At 36.6% G+C, this 22,123-nt stretch overlaps 1 protein-coding gene across 3 annotated transcripts; it reads right to left on the bottom strand.

Moving 5' to 3' along the window:
• Positions 1-1,207: 1,207 nt before the first annotated feature.
• On the bottom strand, positions 1,208-20,973 carry med30 (mediator complex subunit 30). 3 transcript variants are annotated; one of them, XM_052585000.1, is made up of 5 exons: positions 20,810-20,973; positions 20,244-20,465; positions 20,002-20,160; positions 15,019-15,126; positions 1,208-1,768 (listed from the first exon to the last, which is right to left on the bottom strand). In XM_052585000.1, the coding sequence occupies exons 2-5, from the start codon at positions 20,394-20,396 to the stop codon at positions 1,673-1,675; spliced, it is 516 nt and encodes a 171-aa protein (XP_052440960.1). In that variant the 5' UTR covers positions 20,397-20,465; positions 20,810-20,973; the 3' UTR covers positions 1,208-1,672. The 3 variants fall into 3 exon arrangements, with proteins under 3 accessions (XP_052440960.1, XP_052440961.1, XP_052440962.1); XM_052585001.1 differs by having other exon boundaries at positions 20,244-20,442; positions 20,810-20,968; XM_052585002.1 differs by lacking the exon at positions 1,208-1,768 and adding an exon at positions 15,401-15,494.
• Between the last annotated feature and the right edge of the window lie 1,150 nt (positions 20,974-22,123).

Below are 22,123 nucleotides of genomic sequence, written 5' to 3'. Positions count from 1 at the left end.
AAATGGCTGCATCATATTCCGACACTAAAATTTCACAGCATCTGTTAAACACGCAACTGTATTTCTCACGTTAGGCTGTTAACCAGAATTGCATGACCACTTTAGGCTATTTATAAGTAAATACTGATTTGTTTTGGGTTATGTTTATTCAGATCTGATTGTTTTGCTCTCTCCTGTCCTGACCCTTCATCCCAGTAATTAACAGATGACTTTTTATAGAGGTAATAAAGAAATTGCAAAATGCCAATTTTGTATGAATGATTTATAAGAAAATGAATAAAGTCATATTTGATGCTATAATGGTGCGATTTGCGTGTTTATTTTTCTGATTAATGGTATAAAGAGGTTACCAATAAGGGATTATATTGATCTGTAAACTGTAAAAATGTAACTCTAAAAATGCTACAGTAAAAACACTTTAAATGGTTAAGTTCCCCTACAATATATGGTAAAAAAAAAAAAACTGTATTGGACATTTTAAAATTTCAATGTAAATTTACAGTAGTACAAGCAGTGGAACAGTAATGTAGAATTTACAGTGAATAACCGTAAATTGACAATCCCACAATTCCCTCCATTACATTTCAAATGTGATGTTTTGTTGTTGTTGTTGAATAGCTATGTTTCTTAGTTTTGTCTTCTCAGTTTTGAACATTAGAATTGTATGTTACAGCAAATTTTGTTAAAATAATGTTTATTGCATTATTTCAGTTTCATATGCATTAACCATGATGATGTTTTAGTGTTTAGTGATTAACACTATGCAACTTCTATATGTGTTAATATTTAAAAGCTGCTTGTAATGGGCTTTTGTTAATCATGTGACTTTCTCACCACCTGCTTTTGGTGGTTATCAGTGCATTACAAATTTGAAAAACAGATTTCAGTAGTTCAGTAGGATGGTATATTAACATTTATATCAGTTGATGAAATTACGGTATTTAAATGTAAATTTAAGCTACATTCGTAAAACGTTGCTACCACATTTTTTAATGTAAAAATTCTGGCAACCACAGCTGCCATTTTTTTACTGTACATTTTACCGATTTTCTTTTCTTACGGTGTCCATGCTGAAATTCAGCACTTGACTGTGCAGTTACTGTAGATGGCTGTGCATTCTTTTTTATATAGATTTGTATTATATCTAATACTGAAATTAGACCATTTGTACTTGAGGGTTTTTTCCCAAATCACAACCACAAAAGTATGAAGTAGTCGATACCCACTGGTATAAGGTTTATACTTGATAGATATATCAACAACACTGATATGCAATATGTTTCACAATTTTTTTTATGCAAGTTACAACCGAGAACTAAGTTTAACAGTAAATAGGAGCTATCGTTCATGCAAAATATGAGGAATATACTGGCGTAAAAGGTTCATTTTAGAGTATATCTGAGTGAATGAGCAGACTTGCTCAGACCTCCTAATGTTCATCAGGTTGAAAATTGAATCCAAGTCAGCTGAACCAAATGGTATTTCAACCGTGTGTTATGAATGCAGCAGAATTTCTTCAGTTCAGTCCTCTTTTCGCTTCCTACCTTCTCTCAATTTTGTGCCTCGCTGCTCTTTCCTGCATCTATCTTATGTGTCCCGCTGAAAGCAGAGCTCATGAATGCAGCAAAAAGGCTGTGTATGTACAACACTGACTCTGTGCACACACACGTTTTCAGCTCCTGACAGCCAGCATGGAGTTGATCTCCCAGATGAGGTTTCTGAGCTGGTCCATAATCATCTTCAGCTGCTGGTTCTTCTGTTTGAGTTTCTGTGATAAAAATGGAAAATAAAAATGTTCAGTTATTGAACTGTTAATATGCAGCACTGCTGAGCAGAACGTCACAGACTTAACATTTTTCAGTAGCATAACAGCTCAGCTATTTTCACAATGATGTAGCAGGGTTTCTTTTCCTAACTACTACCTGTGTAGCATGATAAAACTCAGCATTATCTCATGTCAAATAATATATCATAATTTCAGTGTACAGAGCAGTAAGAAGACTCACAAAACAGTGGAATAAATTGTATTTACTATGTAGTGAATGTTTCCTATACCACACAATCTGTAGCACCACAGCAACAGAAACTATTACCTGATACGTTACTTTAATCTGATAGAATAACCACTGGAATATTTTGATTGTGCCCAGTCTTTGTTTTTGCATATACCATGCCAATAACACAAGATGAAATCATAAAGTGTCAACCAGTGTATTCCAGTTAATGAATAAATGTATTTTAATGAATCAGTCAAAAGACTCACAATCTCAAACAGGTTTGAATGAACTGAACATCTGGCTACCTGTATGTAATGATACACATTCTCAAAACAGTTTTGTAATAAAATGGCATTAAATAGTATTAGTGCGGCCAAACAATTAATCACGATTAATCGCATACAAAATAAAAGTTTTGTTTTTGTAAAGAGAGGTGAGGTGTCCAAGTCACAATATCTAACTACTGGGGTGCCTCAGGGCTCAGTTCTTGGTCCACTTCTCTTGTCTACATGGCATCATTAGGTTCTGTCATTCAGAAACATGGCTTTTCATACCGCTGCTATGCTGATGACACTCAACTCTACCTCTCATTCCATCCTGATGAGCCGACGGTAGCTATTCGCATCTCAGCTTGTCTAACAGATATTTCTTGCTGGATGATGGACCTCCACCTTCAACTCAACTTATGTGCCCTTCAACTCGGCTTATGTGCCCTCTAGAAGCTTGCGCTCTGCAAGTGAACGTCACTTGATTGTGCCACCCCAAAGAAGCACAAAGACACTTAAATTAAATTAAATGTTCCCTCCTGTTGGAATGACCTCCCCAACTAAATCCAAGCAGCTGAGTCCTTAGCCATCTTCAAGAACCGGCTTAAAACCCATCTCTTGCATCTTTATTTACCCTCTAACTTTAACACTCATTATTCTAATTATATTCTTTAAAAAAAAAATCTAACTACCTTTCTAATTTTTTTGTATTCTATTATTTATTTGTGCGTGTGTGTGTGTGTGTATAAAGACCTCTAACACTAGCTTGCTCTATTCTTTTTATTTTTATTTATTATATTATTTAAAAGTATATATTTAAGAGAAATGTTATGTATATATATATATATATAATTTATATATATATATATATATATATATATATATATATATATATATATATATATATATATATATATATATATATATATATATATATATATATATATATATATAATTTATATATATGTGTGTGTGTGTATAAAGACCTCTAACACTAGCTTGCTCTATTCTTTTTCTTTTTATTTATTATATTATTTAAAAGTATATATTTAAGAGAAATGTTATGCATATATATTTAAGAGAAATGTTATGTATATATATTTAATATATATATATATATATATATATATATATATATATATATATATATATATATATATATATATATATATATATATATATATATGTATATGTATATATATATATATATATATATATATATATAATTTATATATATATATACATATACATATACATATATATATACACATATACATATATATATATATATATATACATATACACATACACACACACACACATTAATACATTTAAATATTTCCTAAACCTAAACTGTATATGTGTTTTTTTATATATACATAATAAATATACATAGTAGACACACACATATATTATGTAAATAAAAACTTATTTTGGATGCGATTAATCAGTTAATCGTTTGAAAGCACTAACAGTTCTTTTAAATGAAAGAACTGGCTCACAAGAGTCATTTGCTCATGAATCAGACTATAGTGTGTGCTTGTCCAGCAGTGAGCAGGGATAACTGTTCTTGCCATTTAGTATGTGTTACACTGCAATTTTTTTTATCTTACAACATTCAATTCACATTGCAACTCACATTCATACCTCAGATAAAATATGATTTCCTTTACCATGTTGCTGGAGTTCATCACTGTAAATGGTTAACATCACCACAAGTAGCCTTTTTGTTTAACTGCTTTATGCAAAGGACTATATACTTACATACTCAGAGATGGGTTTTTGAGAATCACTTGTTTAAAACACGTGACAGCAATTCAACACAAAAAGTAAGTCGATCAAGTCAAGATGTTTAGCTGTTTTCTGACCAAACTGAAAGGGGATAAATATGATTCAAGCCACTTTGTTGTATGATTGCTGGTGTTGTACTGGACACAGCAGGCTAGAAACAGCAAGAGGTTCTCTGGCCAAAAACACCTTGTTAAAGAAAATGGCTAGAGGAAAATGTCATTCAAACTGACACTCTTTATAACAGTTTTGTGCAGGAGAGTATCTCTGAAGCTTCATGGTGTTAGGCCACAGCAGAAGTATAATGCGCTTATACCAGCCCACCTTGTGTCAATTGTACAAGCTGCTGGTGGTGTAATAGAACGGGAACTGTTTGCTTGGTGCACTACAGGCCTCTTAAATACAAACAGTGCTTTATTTAGATGCTGTAGTGTATAAGCATTGTTACTGACCATCTGTATCCCTATATAGCCACAGTCTACCCATTTGTAATGAATAGCCTACTTCCACTGGGACAATGCACCATGTCACAAAGCATTCATCATCTCCACCTTGTTCTATTGTGGGAATAGCTTGTGACTTCAGCTTGTTCCAATGGTAACACGGTCCCCTGATCTCAATCCAATAGAGCACCATTGGGGTGAGCTGGAATGAGAAGTTCATGCAGCCTGTAAATGGGCAGAGACTGTGTGATTGTATTGAGTTAACCTGGCTAGAACCGCTGAGGAATTCTTCCTGCATGGTTTGCTGAATCCTTGCCACAAACAATTCAGACAGTTCTGGAGGCAAAGCAGTGTGCTGATCTGTACTACTCGGGTGTACCGAAAAATGGACACATTTATTTTAAACAGTATTTAGCTTCTATTTTAAAAAAAAATTGTATCTCATATCATTTAAAGTTTATTTGCAGTTTTAAATAATATTTAGGTAAACCGTAAAAAGGTAAAAAAAAAAAAAAAAAAATGTCAGTAATCATAGCACCTAAAGTAAAAACTTTAATTTAATTGTATAAATTTAAAATATATAAATATATACAAATATACACAAATATAAATATGAAGATAGATAGAGATAGATAGAGATAGAGGCTCATTCGAATTCTGCCAAAGGCATTCAGAATATTTTTGTGTTACCCAAATAAAATTGACAAACAGTAAGTCTTTGAGAAGGGGTTTATCAAGCTAGGTGGTGCATTAGAAAAGGGGCTCATCTCCTGTTTCCAAAATGCATCACAAAGTGCTTGAAAAAGCTGTAAACTAATTCCACATTGCACAAGGTGCAAACAACATTACGCCTGTTTCACACCAATGTTAAAGTTTTTTTCAAGTTTGTAGGTGTCAAGGTACAGAAACCAAATAATAGCACTGGATAGTCTTCAATGTAAAAATGAAATATACAATCAAACCTACATTTATTCAGACACCTTCAACATATCTCACATTATTACAGTTTTGCTATATATATCAAAAATTATATCTGGTGTCTGAATAATTTTTGGTTTGACCGTTAAAACTATAAAGTAATTCAGTCAAGAGCAGTGAGAGATTTTAATTTTCTTGGATTAGCATTACAGCAGCCAGTAGATAAATTAGACGCGGTCACTTTAAGAGACGATGAACGCATCCAATATAATACACATCCCATTTTTTTCCTCAACTGTTTACTTTCATTTAAGAAATAACTTGAGTTTTTTAATCTAGATTAATTTCAAAATCCCAGTGAGATTAATCTAGATTTAAAAAAATAATCTATGCCCATCTCTAGTTTGGACACACCTTCTCATTCAAAGAGTTTTCTTTATTTTCATGACTATGAAAATTGTAGAGTCACACTGAAGGCATCAAGGTCTATTTGACCAAGAAGGAGAGTGATGGGGTGCTGCGCCAGATGACCTGGCCTCCACAGTCATCGGACCTGAACCCAATCGAGATGGTTTAGGGGTGAGCTGGACCGCAGACAGAAGGCAAAAGGGCCAACAAGTGCTAAGCATCTCTCAGAGAACTCCTTCAAGACTGTTGGAAGACCATTTCAGGTGACTACCTCTTGAAGCTCATCAAGAGAATGCCAAGAGTGTGCAAAGCAGTAATCAAAACAAAAAGTGGCTACTTTGAAGAACCTAGAAAATGACACATTTTCAGTTGTTTCACACTTTTTTGTTAAATATTTAATTCCATATATAATTCCACATGTGTTAATTCATAGTTTTGATGCCTTCAGTGTGAATCTACAATTTTCATAGTCATGAAAATAAAGAAAACTCTTTGAATGAAAAGGTGTGTCCAAACTTTTGGTCTGTACTATATAAATAAAACATGTTTTAATTAAGAAAATTATACTTTTCATGAATATATGAAACTGCTTAGTTAAAGGTGCAGTAGGGAACATTTGACGCTCTGGCGGTTAATAAACAGAACTGCTTGCATCTTGTGGAAGAACATTGTAGCCGGAGCTACTTCTCTCTGGGGGAAGTCGTGGCCTAATGGTTAGAGGGTTGGACTCCCAATCCCAGTCTCGGGCCGGACGGAATTGTGGGTGGGGATAGTGCATGAACAGCTCTCTCTCCACCTTCAAAACCACGACTTAGGTGCCCTTGAGCAAGGCATCGAACCCCCAACTGCTCCCCAGGCGCCGCAGCATAAATGGCTGCCCACTGCTCCGGGTGTGTGCTCACAGTGTGTGTGTGTGTGTTCACTGCTCTGTGTGTGTGCATTTCGGATGGGTTAAATGCAGAGCACAAATTCTGAGTATGGGTCACCATACTTGGCTGAATGTCACTTCACTTCACTTCATTATGTCTATGAAGAATCACAAAGGTACTGGGTTACTCCGCCGCGGTATCCCCGAAGCAATCTAAAATAGTCCGAATATAAACACTTATTATAGGTGCACCCTAGTGATTCAGGACAAGCCAAAAACACGGTTTGGAAAATGGATTCATGGTGTACTCGCTTATTATATAAATTTTTCTACATTTTGAACACAAACAAAGTTACGGACCGCAGCTCTGATTGGTTATTTTTTACCGGGAGCCATGGAGTTTCTGCAAATGGCAATAGGACCACTGGGAGGAGCCAGAGGAGCTGGATTTTTTTCACAGATTATCTGTCTCATATTCTGCTGTCAGGACATAATGACAGGTTTAACAAATATGTAAAAAATATATTTTTAAAAAAGTTCCCTACTGCAGCTTTAATGTCTATTTAACAAAAGTTTTACAACTAATGTTAACCACAGACCTTGATTTACTCAAATTGAAAACTGCCTTCAATAAAATAATGTCAGAAATTCAAAATATGCACTATCATTTAAAAGCTTGGGGTTGTTATTTTTGTTTTTGAAAGTCTTCTATGCTCACTAAGGTTGAATTAATTTTTTATCAATACTAAAGTAAAAACTGTTTTTGTGTAATGTTATATTTAAAAAAAATCTCTCTCTTTTATTATATGATAAAATCTGTCGTTTTTCTGTCTTCAGTGTCACATGAGCCTTCAGGAAATAATTCTAATAACTTTTTTAACAGTCCGCTTAGAAACAAAAACACTGTGATGGCAAAATCAATATCATGGAAGGAAAAATTGTTGCAATTCGCTATTTTGTAACAGTCTTTATTGTAACTTTTGATAAATCTAATGCATTGATGCTATTTATAAAAATAAATAAAAAAAAAACCTTACCCCAAACTTTTAAATGGAAGCCTATAGGCTTAATATCTATTACCTTTTTTGTATAAAAGTTCACACCCCAAACTTTTAAATGACAGCCTATAGGCTTAATATCTATAACCTGATTGCACAAAAGTTCACACACAATAAAACTGATGACATAATACATTTTAAGCAAATTGCTCACAGCAGGCAATGGCAATGGTGCTTTAAAAAGGATGAACTTAGAGATGCAACTTCTCTAAGACAGTCAACCTACTAGGAAAAAGCAGAGCTCCAGCAACAGGCCTGGCGGGATCAGTAGTAAGTGATGACCCTGGTGAGCTGAACTGCTGTCTAGCACCATTTAGACACAATAAAGCCTAAGTATAAATGAACAGGTCCCAGCTGGTGCAGGGCAGTACACTACATTGATCGCTTCTTCCTTTTTTACCAGGGTCAACCTGGATCATGATTGCTCCAGGAACACTGACAGGCACTTGTTGTCAAGCACTGAAACAGGAGTCCTGAGGCAAGCTCAGAGGACACAAGTTTCTCATAGAGCAGAGAGGTAAAGCCTCACTTGATCATGATTCTCAGTACAGATTAAACTGTGATAAAGGGCTCTCATCATCCGACTGGCTTTCAGATGTTAGCATGAAGGCAACTGCTTGGTGGCAGCTCAGCTCTCAGGACAAAGTTGCTTCTTCTTATTGAGCACTGAAATCCACTGCGGGCTGCTTAATAAATGTGAAGTCAATGTGACCTGAAGTTTAATAACCTACACACTTACATTTTAGAATGTACTTGTCCACTGACTAATAAAGGGACAGTTCACTCAGTAATATACTTATTTACTCACTGCCATGTCATTCATTTTAGCCTACAGAATGACAAGTCAATGGAAGCCTAAACAACAATTGACTTTCACTGACATTTCTCATAACATTTATCTTTAAAAAAGAAATTGGCATGAGTAAATAAGTATAAGAATGGCATGAGGGTGAATAAATGATGACAGAATTCATTCTTTATTTTTTATTATTACTTCCTTCCTTCCTTTTAGTAGTGCTACTTATCATTAATAGTAATAATAAGTGATATTTAAGGACTAGTTCAAATTTGCTGCCAATAATCACAAATTCGTTAAGTGGCTTTTGCAGAAGACAATCAGAAGAGATAAACTGCATTTACTTTTTTCATATCATTCAGTCCTAGGCTCAAACATGGCATCTCATTTTGCCTCTCCCTTCATCTGAAACCCTTACCTCACCGACTCACTGTGAGATCAAAGCAGCCGTCCTCGATAATGTGCGCGGTGGGAAGAGTTTTTGATCAAATGCGGACTTATTAAAATTCAGGTTTGTTCAAATGTGCTATGTCTTACACTGAGTGACAGCTGGATGATGTGCTTGCACCAGTGCAAAGAAAAATGTGTGGCACCCAAAACTGTGAGAAGCACAAATTAGTCTCTCAGGTCTAAATGGATTAAAAAAAGCTATTGAGAAGTGTGGATTAAATACCAGTTAGAACATGTTTATTGCAGAGACTGATCAAAGCGAAACGATTTGAAACTAAGAAAATTTAAATGGAATGAAATAAAATGCAGAAACTGTCTGTAGAACAAGCCTTCATTATAAAAACTGTGACCTTGGATTACACATGGCTAATCCGCCTCGTCTCTCTCGACTTGTTTCAACATTTCTGCTCGCTGAGATTGAGCAGGAATTACTAGTGTAAGAGTCTGGGAGTGAAGCGAGGGGATTACACTGATTGAAGAGCGGGAAACAATGTACCACTTCATTCTAATCCATGTGACATCACAACATCTTTAATGCAACTATTGTGTTCTGCTTATTTAAAAACACTTCTGATTCATTCTCAAACCGTTGACTAGATGGAATCCAGAAGCCAGATCTCAAAAGCAGATGCCTCCTAAGATTTCTGAGCAAAGTGGATTTTGAATACAACTTCCAAAGCAAAATGGTTTTAATATTTGATAATTAAATTGCAAGTCAGAAATGACTGTCAGGGTATAAGTAAATTAAGTTAAATTCAATTCAATTTAAATGAATGAATGAATGGAATTAATGAATTAATGAAGCACTATATGTACATTTCCCTGAACAGATGTGAATGGCATTAGTCTTTTCTTTGAATTAGCATTATCTCTCCCATGTCGACTATCTTGTAGATTAAATGATGTGGACAGTGTGTTCTTCTGGCATTAATGCTGCTGCTAAACATCCAAAAATTGAACTAGCTGCATCAGCTGTTTATTTTGATCAAAGCTGAAGCCAGATGGCCCCTCTGTGTGTTACATGAGAAGACTGCTGATGGCAAGAATGCAGGAAATGATGAGTGACAGAAATCTACAGAAAAAAAACACTGCAACAACTGCCCTTCAACAAAATTCCTTCAGACATGTTGACAATTCAACAGAAAAGATACCAAAGTCTTTGAAAGACAGCTAAAAATACAACTAGATGTTTACATTTTCTGAAAAAAAAGTGGTGCTTGCTTCTTCAAGTCACCTACTGTACAGAACATGACGCTTGCTTATACAAAAGCCTTCAACACTTTCCGAAGAACCCCTTGGTGTACAGAGAGACCCCTGATACATACTGTATAAAAGTGAATATTGCATTTAAAGCATCACATATAACAGAATGATCCTATACATGGCGCAAACCAATAAAAATATTGAAAATTCAAGGTCTGTTGAGGTTAACTTGACTGAGACTCCAGACACTCCAAAGTTGTACATAAAATATTTTTTAAAGTAACCTGTATTTATAAATGTAAATTAAACGAATAATTTATAAATTACATTTATATTTATAAAATATAAATTAAAATTACAATTGAAATTAAAGGAAATCAAATTAAAATTTATAAGAAGAACACAGCCCACAGATATTCTGGTGGTTATACTTTTCGAATCCCTCTTTCAATGGACATCTATAGGCTTTTCACCAATTTTATCATCTGTATATGTCTAATCACTGATAAAAAAATAACTCAAACGTGCTCTTTAGAAAGTTATTTCATAATTTCACAAAGTCTAGTCTGTAGTAGCGCAAAGGGGTTGGTTCGTAAATACAGGAAACAGTAATAATGGTACTTGCTTTACCGTGCGCCAAATGAAAACCTGTAAACCTCTCTTCCAAATGCTCTCCGGAGTATAAGCAGCAGTAAAGAGAGACTGTGTGTGAAATGTCAAAGTATTGAAGGTTGTTTCCATTGATCACTGCTCTGCGCCCCAGCATTTTTCAATCTTGCAACACCAGACTGCTGTCAGCCTGCAGTATTGATTTTGCTGTTTATTGTTACTTCGTTTACAGTGCTTGTATCAACCCTCCATGACCATTCCCTGCCCACTCCATCTGCGCCTATAAACACATATGCACGTAGGCTGTCTGCTGAATTTAAACTAAACCGATCTAGTTGCAAATGATTTGCAAATGATCTCATCTCCTAACGTCTCATTATTTTCGTTCCACTACAGCAATTCATTAACGAGAACCTAAACTCAATTAAAAACACAATGTTCAAGTAGAAAAGTTCATCAGATCTTCAAAGCACCGTTTCGGTTTTGAGCTAAACAGTGTGGCATGTGTGAGCGCTGCGACTGGGACGAGTGGGAGTGAAAGGATTGATGGAGAAACGAAACAAAGAGGAACTAAAGCCCCAACCCAATGTGTTGAGACTGAGACGCTGGAGGAGGGAGGAGATCTATATAGATCAGAGGTGAAGGACGAGAGGGATGAAAGAAAGATGTCACCCACTTGGGGAATGACTGATGCAATGGAATGAGAAACCACATGATGTCAAATCATAATTCGAGCTAAAGTGTTTTCTTGTTATCAGTTTGTAATCCTTAAATAAGACAGTGCTGAATTTCAGAATTAAACAAGGCATGTCCCTTCATACCTAGACTACTGTATTTTTTTAAATATTGATATTTCATGAATAATTAAGCATATCACCTTTCCCCAATTACTTATACTATATGTATAGTCCAGAGAGGATGATTTTTATTATTGAAATGAGAATAGGATTATTTCGCATTTGGGGGATTGCCTTCAGGATCTGACTAGTGCAACAATGCATAAAATTGTTAATGCTTCTAAAAATATGCCTCATTTTTTTAATGCAAAAATACACAATGGTGCTAAAGACATTGTTAAAACAAGAGAAAGCTTTCTTTTAAAAAAGGATTGTGTGATTCCCAATCAGGCATATCCCTGCATCCCATTGTTACAGCGAGCTCTTTCATCTGTTCTCAGACTGTCAGGGGTTTACTGCATCTGGCTCCAATGAGCGCTTCCCAAGCAGCATAAAAGGAGAGATGAGCAATAGAAATCTTTCAGGGAAAGTGTAGCAGTAATTCCATTTTAAAGCCTAAAGTGAGAAAGATGTAATTTTAGCCCCACCGCTCTTATGGTAGAAAAGGGAAAACTCTGGATTTGGCTGAGAAGACAAAAAGGGATCGTTTTGAAACTGAATCATATTTCCACATGGGTAGTAGGCCAAGGAAAGTACAAAATACAAGACAAATAAGAGCAGCGTCAGTTCCTATTTGAGCACTGATTTATGGAGGGTGAATCCGTATAATCCAATCACTGATAATGCAAAGATATTTTAGTAAGTCAAATATGGGCCTGTTTCTCACACAAAGCTTTTAAATAAAAGGTGTCTTGAAGACAAAATGAGGGCGAGTTAAGGATGTCAGAATGAAAGAAGATCCATAATACTATCTTCCTTTTTTTGTTATTTGGGTTTAAACCAACATTAGACTGTGAGACTTTCCAGACCTCGAGTGGCTTTAATTTGTTGTTTAAATGTTAACACAACCATCTGATGAAAAAAAAAACTAATTATTCGTACACTAGTACAAAGTAATAATAGGAAAACAAACTGCAATTGCTCAACCTGAAGCGCAATGAAGCGCTGCGAAATGTTTTCTATTTTCAGCGTGTCTCTTTTTTCCATGCCCTAAGCATGCTGGGCCTTCCTCCCTGACCCTGTTTGCACCAATTAAAAGGCCTCTAGCCGGTAAACCTGTTCTAATGGATGACATATGAACTGACTAATCATGTGGAGAATTGAGTGCCTCCTCCAAGCATGTGTGTGTTTGTGTGTATGGGGAGGACTGTCTCCTCTGAACCGCCTCATTATGGTTCCGGCATGTTTGTTTATCAGAGCACAGCTCCACCACGGCCCCTCAGCCCCAGCCCTGCTCCGGAGATAACGGTAAACGCCCGCACCGCCACCTCCGCCGCAGCCTCTGCCGTTGTTGATTACGCTCACGGTATCTGCCTTCGGAGAGGCCTACTTGAAATTACAAACATTTTCCTCTCCCATTTCTCACTTTCTCATTTGAATGAAGAGGACAGACGGGGTAATTAACAGGGTATTAAAAAACATTGAGAAGGGGGGCGGGTAAGAAAGAAAGAGTGCAAAAGGGGGGGAGAAAAAAAAGAGAGGAGAGTGGTGGAGAATAAATGAGAGCAGCCCGTCTCTCCAAGGCCTTCTTAATGGGCTGTGACATGAATTTATTAACAGTTAGAGCAGTGTTCAATCAAAGCGCCTGCCCGGATGAGTTGACAGTGCCTCGACTACAGTGGACCTTTGGATGGCCTCACACATCTGTGGGGCCCATAGGAGCCCCAGGGACTCTCACACCAAAGCAGTTAGAGAGCCAAGAAAAAGGGAGGGATGACAGGCTTGCAGTAGATTATCCTCTTGAGTCAGATGAGGCATATTTCGGACCTGCGTTTGTTTTCACTAACGGCTTTTCTTGAGCTTGTTTCTGAAATTTCTGTGCGATTAAAATAAGATTACACCACTGAGATTTTGGCGATAGAAATTTTATAGTTATGGTACTAATGAAAGGTACAATAAAACTCTGCGGAACACATCCAAGATGTGTGAAGACAGATCGGTCATGGTGATGAAGGCCACTCTAGATTACAGGAGCATTATTCAGCCTGGGCCCTGAAAAACAGCAATTACCCCAATCGACAGATAACGAGAGCAGGGTGATCATTCAGTTACGGGACGCCCCATAAAGCAGAGGGGCATTACCATACTCGTGCTATACATCTTTCCACCATTTCACCAACTTGTTGGAGCTCCAACAGTGATGAAGGATTCAGTAAATCAAGCCTGAGCTCCATTGGCACGGCAAACGGCGGCACTCAATCAACAGGACAATGGCATGACTCTATTAAAAGGCGCAACCTAGCCTGCAATGGGATGAGTCAGAAAGACGGTCTCCATTATGTTTCAACAAACTGACCTGAGTGCTAATTTTCAATCATCCATGGCCTCATTACTTTCATGCATGCATCCATTTGCTCGTTCGAGCTGATGTCTATCTGCCAGTTCATCCATCAGTCCATTCATTACTATACCATTATCTGCATTTATCCGTCTATCTGTCCTTCCATCATCCTTCATACAGATGGATGGATGGAAAAATTAAAAAAAACGACTATTCCTAAAAAAAATGAAATATTTGATTTGTTCACTTGCATGTAATGTGATTATAAACCAACATCAGATATCCTTGAACATGCAAATGCTGCACAGGCATATGATGGAGAGCTGTAACACATCTGCTCTCCACATCCTGATGCAACTTGACCTCCCCTGAGTTTGACATCCTTCATTCCCCCAAACATGGTCGCCTCATTCCGCATGTTATTTGCAGCTGGCTATTTGGCCGGCGAAAAGCTCCAGGGCCCTTATCACATGAGCATTTCCACACCGACTGCTTTTCATGAGCATGCTGCAGTTTTTAATAAGGCAGACTCAATGGCAGAGAGGGGCACAGAAAAAAATCGGATCATTTTGCTTTTACTGCAAGAAAGTCATGAAATCCTCAGTAGGTTTTCAAATACTATGGCTTCATTATGTGAGTGAATATGGCAGATATCCATGCTTGCCAAGTTAAAGGACACTGTAAACATATTCTAAACAAGGTCTCTGCAGGCAGTGAAGTGGCCTGTTTTGGGTTTACATACTGGGGTAATGCTGCATTTATTTAATACTGAGTCACATCATGGTCCTTAAAGCTGATTAAGTGTTAAAGTGTTCATCTTTTCATTATTATTATCAATGTAGAAAACAGTTGCTTAATATCTTTGTGGAAACCATGGTATGTTTTTTTTTATGATTCTTTGATTAATAGAAACCTCTACAACATTTTAACAACACAGAGTATACCATGTATACCAATGTATACCTTAAATAAAAGTAAATGGCTTCAAATAAAAGCATTTGACAAATTTTAAATGTCAAAAAATATATGGTTCTAACCTTGTTAACTTCCAGTACTTCTCTTCTCTCTTCACTGGCTGCGCGGATTTGATTGGCCATTCGGTCATCCAGTTTAGAACTGTCATCCTCTACATAGGGGATAAGTTGCTGAAAAACAAAGACAGAATAAAGTTACCACATAGTCACTTTTTTGATTACTTCACTCAGTTTTGTTTGGCACTGATGGCAACACAGTTTCAAGCCCTTCACTACCAGTTATCCAGAGGTGTAACGTCAAAAACAGCTATAAAATATAGAGCCCATTTCACACTTCAAAAAAGAATCAGGCTCTGGTAAAAGATCTATTAAATTACCGTATGTTTTTTATTTGTTTTTAAAGCAATTTAAAGCATTTAAAGCAACTGCATGTAAGAGTACTTACCTTGAAACATAAGTTTCATAATCATTCTGATGGTACACTGACTTCTAATAAGTCGAACGGCTTCTGTTTCTTTCCCATACTTCTTCCCAAACAGCTGTTGTGGGAGTAAGCAAGTTTGGTGAGTAGGTACAAAATTTAGCAAATAGTCCAGATTGCTTTATGGCAGCTACAAATGCCCATGTACAGCTAGCCACTGTAATTACCACAGTGATATACATTCATTGTTATTAGGTACACCTGTTCAACTGCTCATTCTCAGCCAATCACATGGGAGCAACTCAGTACATTTAGGCACACAGATATGGTCAAGACAAGCTGAAGTCCAAACTGCCAGCATCAGAACCAAGCATGTTGGTGCCACATAGGCTCATCGGCGTATTTAAGAAACTGCTCATCTCCTGGGATTTTTACATACAACTCTACATATCTAGGGTTTACAGAAAATGATCCAAAAAAGAGAAAATATCTAGTAAGCAGCAGTTCTGTGGGCGAAAATTCCAGAGGTCAGAAGAGACTGCCCAGACTGGTTTGAGCTGATAGAAAGGCAACACTAACCAGTAACCACTCATTACAACTGAGGTATGCAGAGGAGCATCTCTGAAAACACAACCAGTTGAACATTGAAGCAAATGGGCTACAGCAATAGAAGCCCACCCTGGGTGCCATTCCTGTCAGCTAAGAACAGAAAACTGAGGCTACAAAAAAAGTTTGCCTGGTCTGACAAGTCCCTCTGCAAAAACCTAAGGTTAAGTGCCCCCCCCCCCCCCCAATGATGTTTAAACCTGCAACCTTCAGGACACAAACCCAGATATTCAATCACTGAGTTACCACAAGTCACTGCTGCAAGGGTTCAACAATCATACTATTTATTTTTAATGCTCAACAGTAGGTTCAAATCTCTCCTGTATAAATCAGGGTCACTATACACACAAGACACAAGTATTTGATTATTTTACTTGCCACAAGCAATCTGATGCCTTCCTGAAGAAACATCTCGGATTAAAAATGAATGAAAAGGATATGGTGGTATTTGTGAACAGAAGCATGAATTTTGATAGTTGGGTTATCTCTAGGCAGCTTAAAAGTTGAGCGCCCTGAACTAAGGTTAAGCTGGGCCATTATCCAAAGCTGCATTTGAAAGCCTGAAAAATAATCACAAAAAGTATCAGAGGACAAAATCCACCACAGTTTGAATACAATTTTATGTAAACACTCACTGTGGTGACCTATTGTCTAAACAACACAACAGCTTAGAGTTGAGATTGTAAATTAAACAACCTGGTGAAGCCCCAGTAATGGACTGTTGCATAATTCAAAAGGCTTTCATCGCAACCCTTAACAGAGAAATCAAAACCACCACATCTTAGCTTTTACATTTTGTAACATAACAGCCATCTCTGCTATTTTGCCTAAATAAATCACTCCACAGGCACTGCCCTTTGGCTTTAAAATGAAGTGGTTTGAATAATTCAGCTTTACAAATTGTCTGAGCCCTCTCAATAGCCTTGGACGAGGTTACAGTAAAAGCAGACCCTCGGATCCACCCTCAAATAAATCTCATTCACCTTTGATACGACTTTGTTTCCCTCCATTTACTGCAGGACAATGGTTCAAATAGTTCTCCCCGCATATGCTGTCTGAGATCCATAAAGTGTCTCATTCTTTTCTTGAGGTTCCATCATTCTGTGACCTTGCCAAACAGACAGCGGTCTCGCTGCTCTGCTGGCACTGGATCATGATCTCCTCACTTTAACATCACAGTGACACCTGCTGGTGTTCTGGATAAGAAATCAGTGTATGCCAGTAAAGAAAAATACCCTCATAGACAGCTGTTTTTTATCATAATGGGCATAAAACCAGTTGTTAATTCTCTCATTAAAAATAGCTGTATTTAAATTTAAGTTATTTTTATTAATAAAGCTCAGATTTGTACTGCGTACAGTATATTCTTTTATTCTGTAAACACCCAATAACTACTTTCACAAGAAATATTTTCAATGGGAAACGACAGGAAAAATTTTCTTGAAGATTTAAAAAAAAAAATAAACATTACTGATCCCGAATTCGAAACAGTAGTGTAATTACGCCTTTCTCCATTTTTATTATTTTTTTAGTCAAACTTTAATATAAAAACAGCAGTGCAAAGGTAACCAATGAACAGCTTAAAAGATCTATAATTTCAGCAGCAACAGAAAAATCAAGTTCCACATTCTGAGTCACTCGTATTTCATGGGTCTGCGGTTTACAGAACAGACCTTACAGGCTTAAGGCTGTCACAAGCCAGCAGAAAAGCAAGAAGGAAAAATCTGATCATATGAAATGCAAAGAAGGGAGAGAGAAAGGCCCCTGGCAGGTTTGTCAAAGAAGTAAATGCAGCAAACCACAGGCGGGTGACTGGCACAGCAGAGAAAGAAAAGACACAAGCCATAGCTCGAGGACTGATTTAATTAGCTTTGCGCACTTTAGGGCCAATGAATTTTAGAAAAGAACAAGGAAAAAAAACAACCTCTGAACCAAACTCACATTGAGTTTTAAAGGAAGTACCCACCTGTCGGCAGGAAGTGGAGTAAGAAAGAGCCTGCTAGTTAATATAGCGTTTACTCAAGGTCCAGACACTGAAAGATGGATGTGTTCTGCCAGCTGCCTGAAAACAATGATTCAGTGAGGTTCACTCGGGTTGATTGCTTTGAGGGGACTGAAGTGGGTGGAAAAAGTGAGGTGGTAAATGAAATGACATGGCTATTTCATTTGCGTTGTGCAGGAAATTCCACCATTGGGAGCCGGTGATTGCCTGGGTTGGAAAATGCTGACATGAGGGACTTCGCCAGCTGTTCATTACAGAGCGCCGCAGCTAATTAGCGAGGTGATGAGGTAATGCCGCTGACTCCATTATAGCACTTCCTGTTTGGAGAGAAAGTGCAACAGGAGCTAAAGAGAACACCTGAAATCCAAACAGAAGAGGCCGAGCCAAAATAAATATCCTGTGAGCACAGGGGCACTTTTGGTAATGAGAAGAAAGAACTTGAATTTCCAACTCTCAAGGCTGTTGTTCATACCCTCCGGTTAAAGCTACTGCAGATCTAATGACTTTATTCCACCGCTCTCTTCGATCAAAGAAAAAAGATTGCACGAATGATTGGCTTAAGTGACTCAACAGACCAGCTGTGTATTCGATCCAACTCTAAAGGGCTTAATTTGCTCTCATACACATTTGAGTCTTAATTCCTGATGGCCAAATTGTGTATAAATCACAGCAACGCTTCATATATTTCATACCTGTGATTCTGAGTTCTTTGGTCTTTCATATCCTTTTTCTCAAGGTGAACGTTGTATTTTTTTCCAGATGTTTCAAGAAGTCATTACAGCAGTGCTTCAGAAGATCTGAAAAACATGCAAGCTCTTGCAGAGCTTGTTCTTTACAAGTCGAGACATGACGTCAATGAGCTCTTCGGGTGACCAAACTCAAGTCAGTGGGAATCTCAGTTGGACTCAATCACTAGATCGCTTCAATGCTAATAGGAAGCCAAGCTGACAATGTGATTCAAAGATGTTTCCTCCGCTGGAAATTGAAAGCTAGCACTCACAAGGTGCACTGATTAAAACATTCACAGCTGAGTGTATGTTATGGATGGACAGAAATCGATGAAGTACAAGATCAAATGAATCCACTCTTAAATATTCACTCAAACTCCACTCTTTAAAGTTATCAAACCCTCATAACATAATTAATACTTTAATTATGTTATGTATTAAGGTTGTTCCCAAGATAACAGTATTCCTTATTCTTCAAAGAAAAAAAAAAAGGTGGGTTGGCTTTCACAAGATTGGCGAGTACGCTTGTACCACATATGCAAAGTGTGTGGCTCAGTGCTTAGCAAAGACAGATTTTTGATGGAAACAGCAGGTTTACTCAAACAAACTTTGTACTTGAATTTTTCTTTCAATGCAAATAACTATTCTAAAAGTTTGCATGGGATATATTGTTACTACCCAGTTCTTCAAAGGAAATTAAAGGTTGTCAAATGTGCGAAATATAAATAAATGTAAATAAAACAACTGTAGATTTAATGAATGTATTCCACTGCACTCTTTGATAAAAGAAAAGAAAAGGCAAGAATGACTGGCTTTAATAACTCAAAGCACCAGCTTAAATAAAGTAAATATCTTCAATTTTAGGCCTACTTGTTTAAAAAAAAAAAAAAAAAAAAAATTTTAAATACTCAACCCACCAAAAAGATGAAGCAAGTTCATTTCTTTTTTAATGTACAATTGTCATTTGCTCTTCGTAAAAAAAAAAAAAAAAAAAAAATGTTACAAGCAAATAATTATTTTTTATGGCATCTGACAAATGTTAATTTTGATAATCTGTATAAAGTCAAAGACCAATATTAAACTGTCCATTAAAAAAAGTTTTGCTTATTGCTTCTTTAAAATTGCATCAAACTATTGAAAATATTCAAGATCGGTTTCATATTCAGAACCAAATGACTCAGTATCATGAAAGAAGTGAAATTAAAGTAAATTAAAGTACATAAAGTAATTGAAGAAAGTCAGTTTCATTAAAACTAGACTGGAATGTGATAGAGAAAGCATAATCTCACCTCAGGAGGAATGGGGTCCAGACCAGCACAATTTTCATTGCATTTGTCATAGACAAGACGGAGCTTTCGGAAAAGAACAGAGAGCATGCGCAAGTGCTCCTGCAGTTTCCCCAACCGGTCCTGATGAGTGTTAGGATGATAGGTGACTCCATTGGGCAGCTGAGGGAGAAGATAGGGAGAATAAGAGTCATCTGGGTAAAGTCTTCACCTGTGGATGGATGTGTTTGAGTGGATGAACTTACCTGCATGTTTCTCAGCAGCTGAAAGATCTCCATGGTTCGTAAGACGATGTCCTGCACCGTCTCCTGTCCGATCCGACAGAGCGAGGCTGTGTTCACATCCCGAGCTGCCTGAGCCTGTTGCCCAGGGAACTGGGCCAGAGGAGGGGTTGTCATGGGCACTGATGGCTGAGTGGCTATTGAGTGGGACTTTGTGGCATGTCTGTTAACAATATATATTCATGGCTGTATAAGAGAGAGACAGAGAAAGCGAGTATTGACGTGTTACACCTAAATATAAACACAACAAACCATATATCACATATTAGCATTATCTAATCAAACTATAAACATTAAATCAAAACAATAACCTGCAAAAGCAAGTGAAAACACATAATCATAGCCGTAACAGCATAAACATTTTTAGATACAACAAAACGTCATTATCCAGCTCTACACTGAGCTACTATCACTATAACGACACTGGACGAACAAAAACCTAGCGTGAGATAATCTTAACTTGAAATGTGATAGAAACACAGACAATGTTATTTGTCTAAATGTATGCAACATTAACAGCGTTTAAATACCTTTTTCACTTTGTTAGTGTTGTTGACGAGACGTCATTTTCCCCCGTGCTGTGTTCTCGTTTGAGTCAGCCATCGCGAGATTTGATTTCACGAGAAGTCACCGTGTACCACAAATGCAAAGTGTGTGGCTCAGCCTCAGCGTTTAGCAACGAAATCTTTTTGATGGAAACGGTGGGTTTGTTCAAACATATATCGTACTTAAATTTTGTTTCTAATACAAATAGCTATTCTACGAGCTTACATGTGATATTTATGCGTGTATGATTTTTACATGAAGGTGCAGTGCGCCATCTAACGTTCATTCATATTTTATAGCTTAGCCCAGTGGTGGCCAACCTTTTTCCTGGAGATCTTTACCTTCCATAATATGGTATATTCTGTTTCTGAATGCTAATCTTACAAAGTTACTGCCCTTCTACAATCAAACACAATAAATATGTGCTTAAAATTTAATTAATTAAAAATAATTACATTAAAATGCCATGTCCCCAAGTAAACCTGCATAACTACAGCCACAAATATAAGTAATAAAAATCAAACAAATTCCTTTTTTTTCAATATTGTTTTATATGCTAATTTATATTATCCTCAACAAAAAAAAAAAAAAAAAAAAAAATATATATATATATATATATATATATATATATAAATTTATAAATGTTTAATGCTTAAAGTCTTTAAAAGATGTTGTTTCCCCAAATTGAATGTCCCTATTCCTAAAAGTACATAAAAGAAGGAAGAAAAAAAAGAAAGTTTTAGAACTTAGCTTTGTTGATTAGGTAGAAACTGTAATAAATGATCTTGACTTTGCCATTACAATGTTTGTGTTTCTCTGTGGTGTATGTTCATGTCTATGTGTTGTGTGTGTGTGTGTGTACAGGTATTCCCTGCATTATGGGGTCCAACTGTCCCCACAGGTATAGTAATAACAGTAAACTATTTGGTTCCCATGAGGAAAACAGCTTATACTCTAAGTCAAACAATCTAAAACAATTGTAGTTTTGTGTGAGGGGTAAGTTAAGGTGTAGTGTTAGGGTAAGGATATAGAAAACATAGTTTGTACAGCAGAAAAACCATTATGCCTATAACATGACCATAACAATAGGAATATTAGTGTGTTTAAGTGTTTGTGAGTGTGGGAGAGAGAGAGAGCTAAATAATATGTTCTCTTAAACTATAAACTTTTTAATAGTAAAATACAAGTAACCTATTTTGTAGCCTAAAAAATGGACAGCAAAACAAATGAGATCTTATAACAATATAAGAACAACTTACTTTAAAGTGATATTAGGCCTTATATGCTATACATTTATC

Source organism: Carassius gibelio, chromosome B19 (assembly GCF_023724105.1).
Source record: "Carassius gibelio isolate Cgi1373 ecotype wild population from Czech Republic chromosome B19, carGib1.2-hapl.c, whole genome shotgun sequence".
NCBI classification, from domain to species: domain Eukaryota; kingdom Metazoa; phylum Chordata; class Actinopteri; order Cypriniformes; family Cyprinidae; genus Carassius; species Carassius gibelio.
Note: the sequence above shows the minus strand (reverse complement) of the source record. Positions and strands in the feature narration are given on the sequence as shown.

Bases quoted from the DNA above. Each gene is read 5' to 3' on its own strand.
- med30 (XM_052585000.1), bottom strand. From the start codon at position 20,396: ATGACAACCCCTCCTCTGGCCCAGTTCCCTGGGCAACAGGCTCAGGCA. The intron at 20,161-20,243 runs GTAAGTTCATCC...CTTCTCCCTCAG, and splicing joins AGCTGCTGAGAAACATGCAG to CTGCCCAATGGAGTCACCTA. The intron at 15,127-20,001 runs GTGAGATTATGC...TTTGTTTTTCAG, and splicing joins TGGACCCCATTCCTCCTGAG to CAACTTATCCCCTATGTAGA.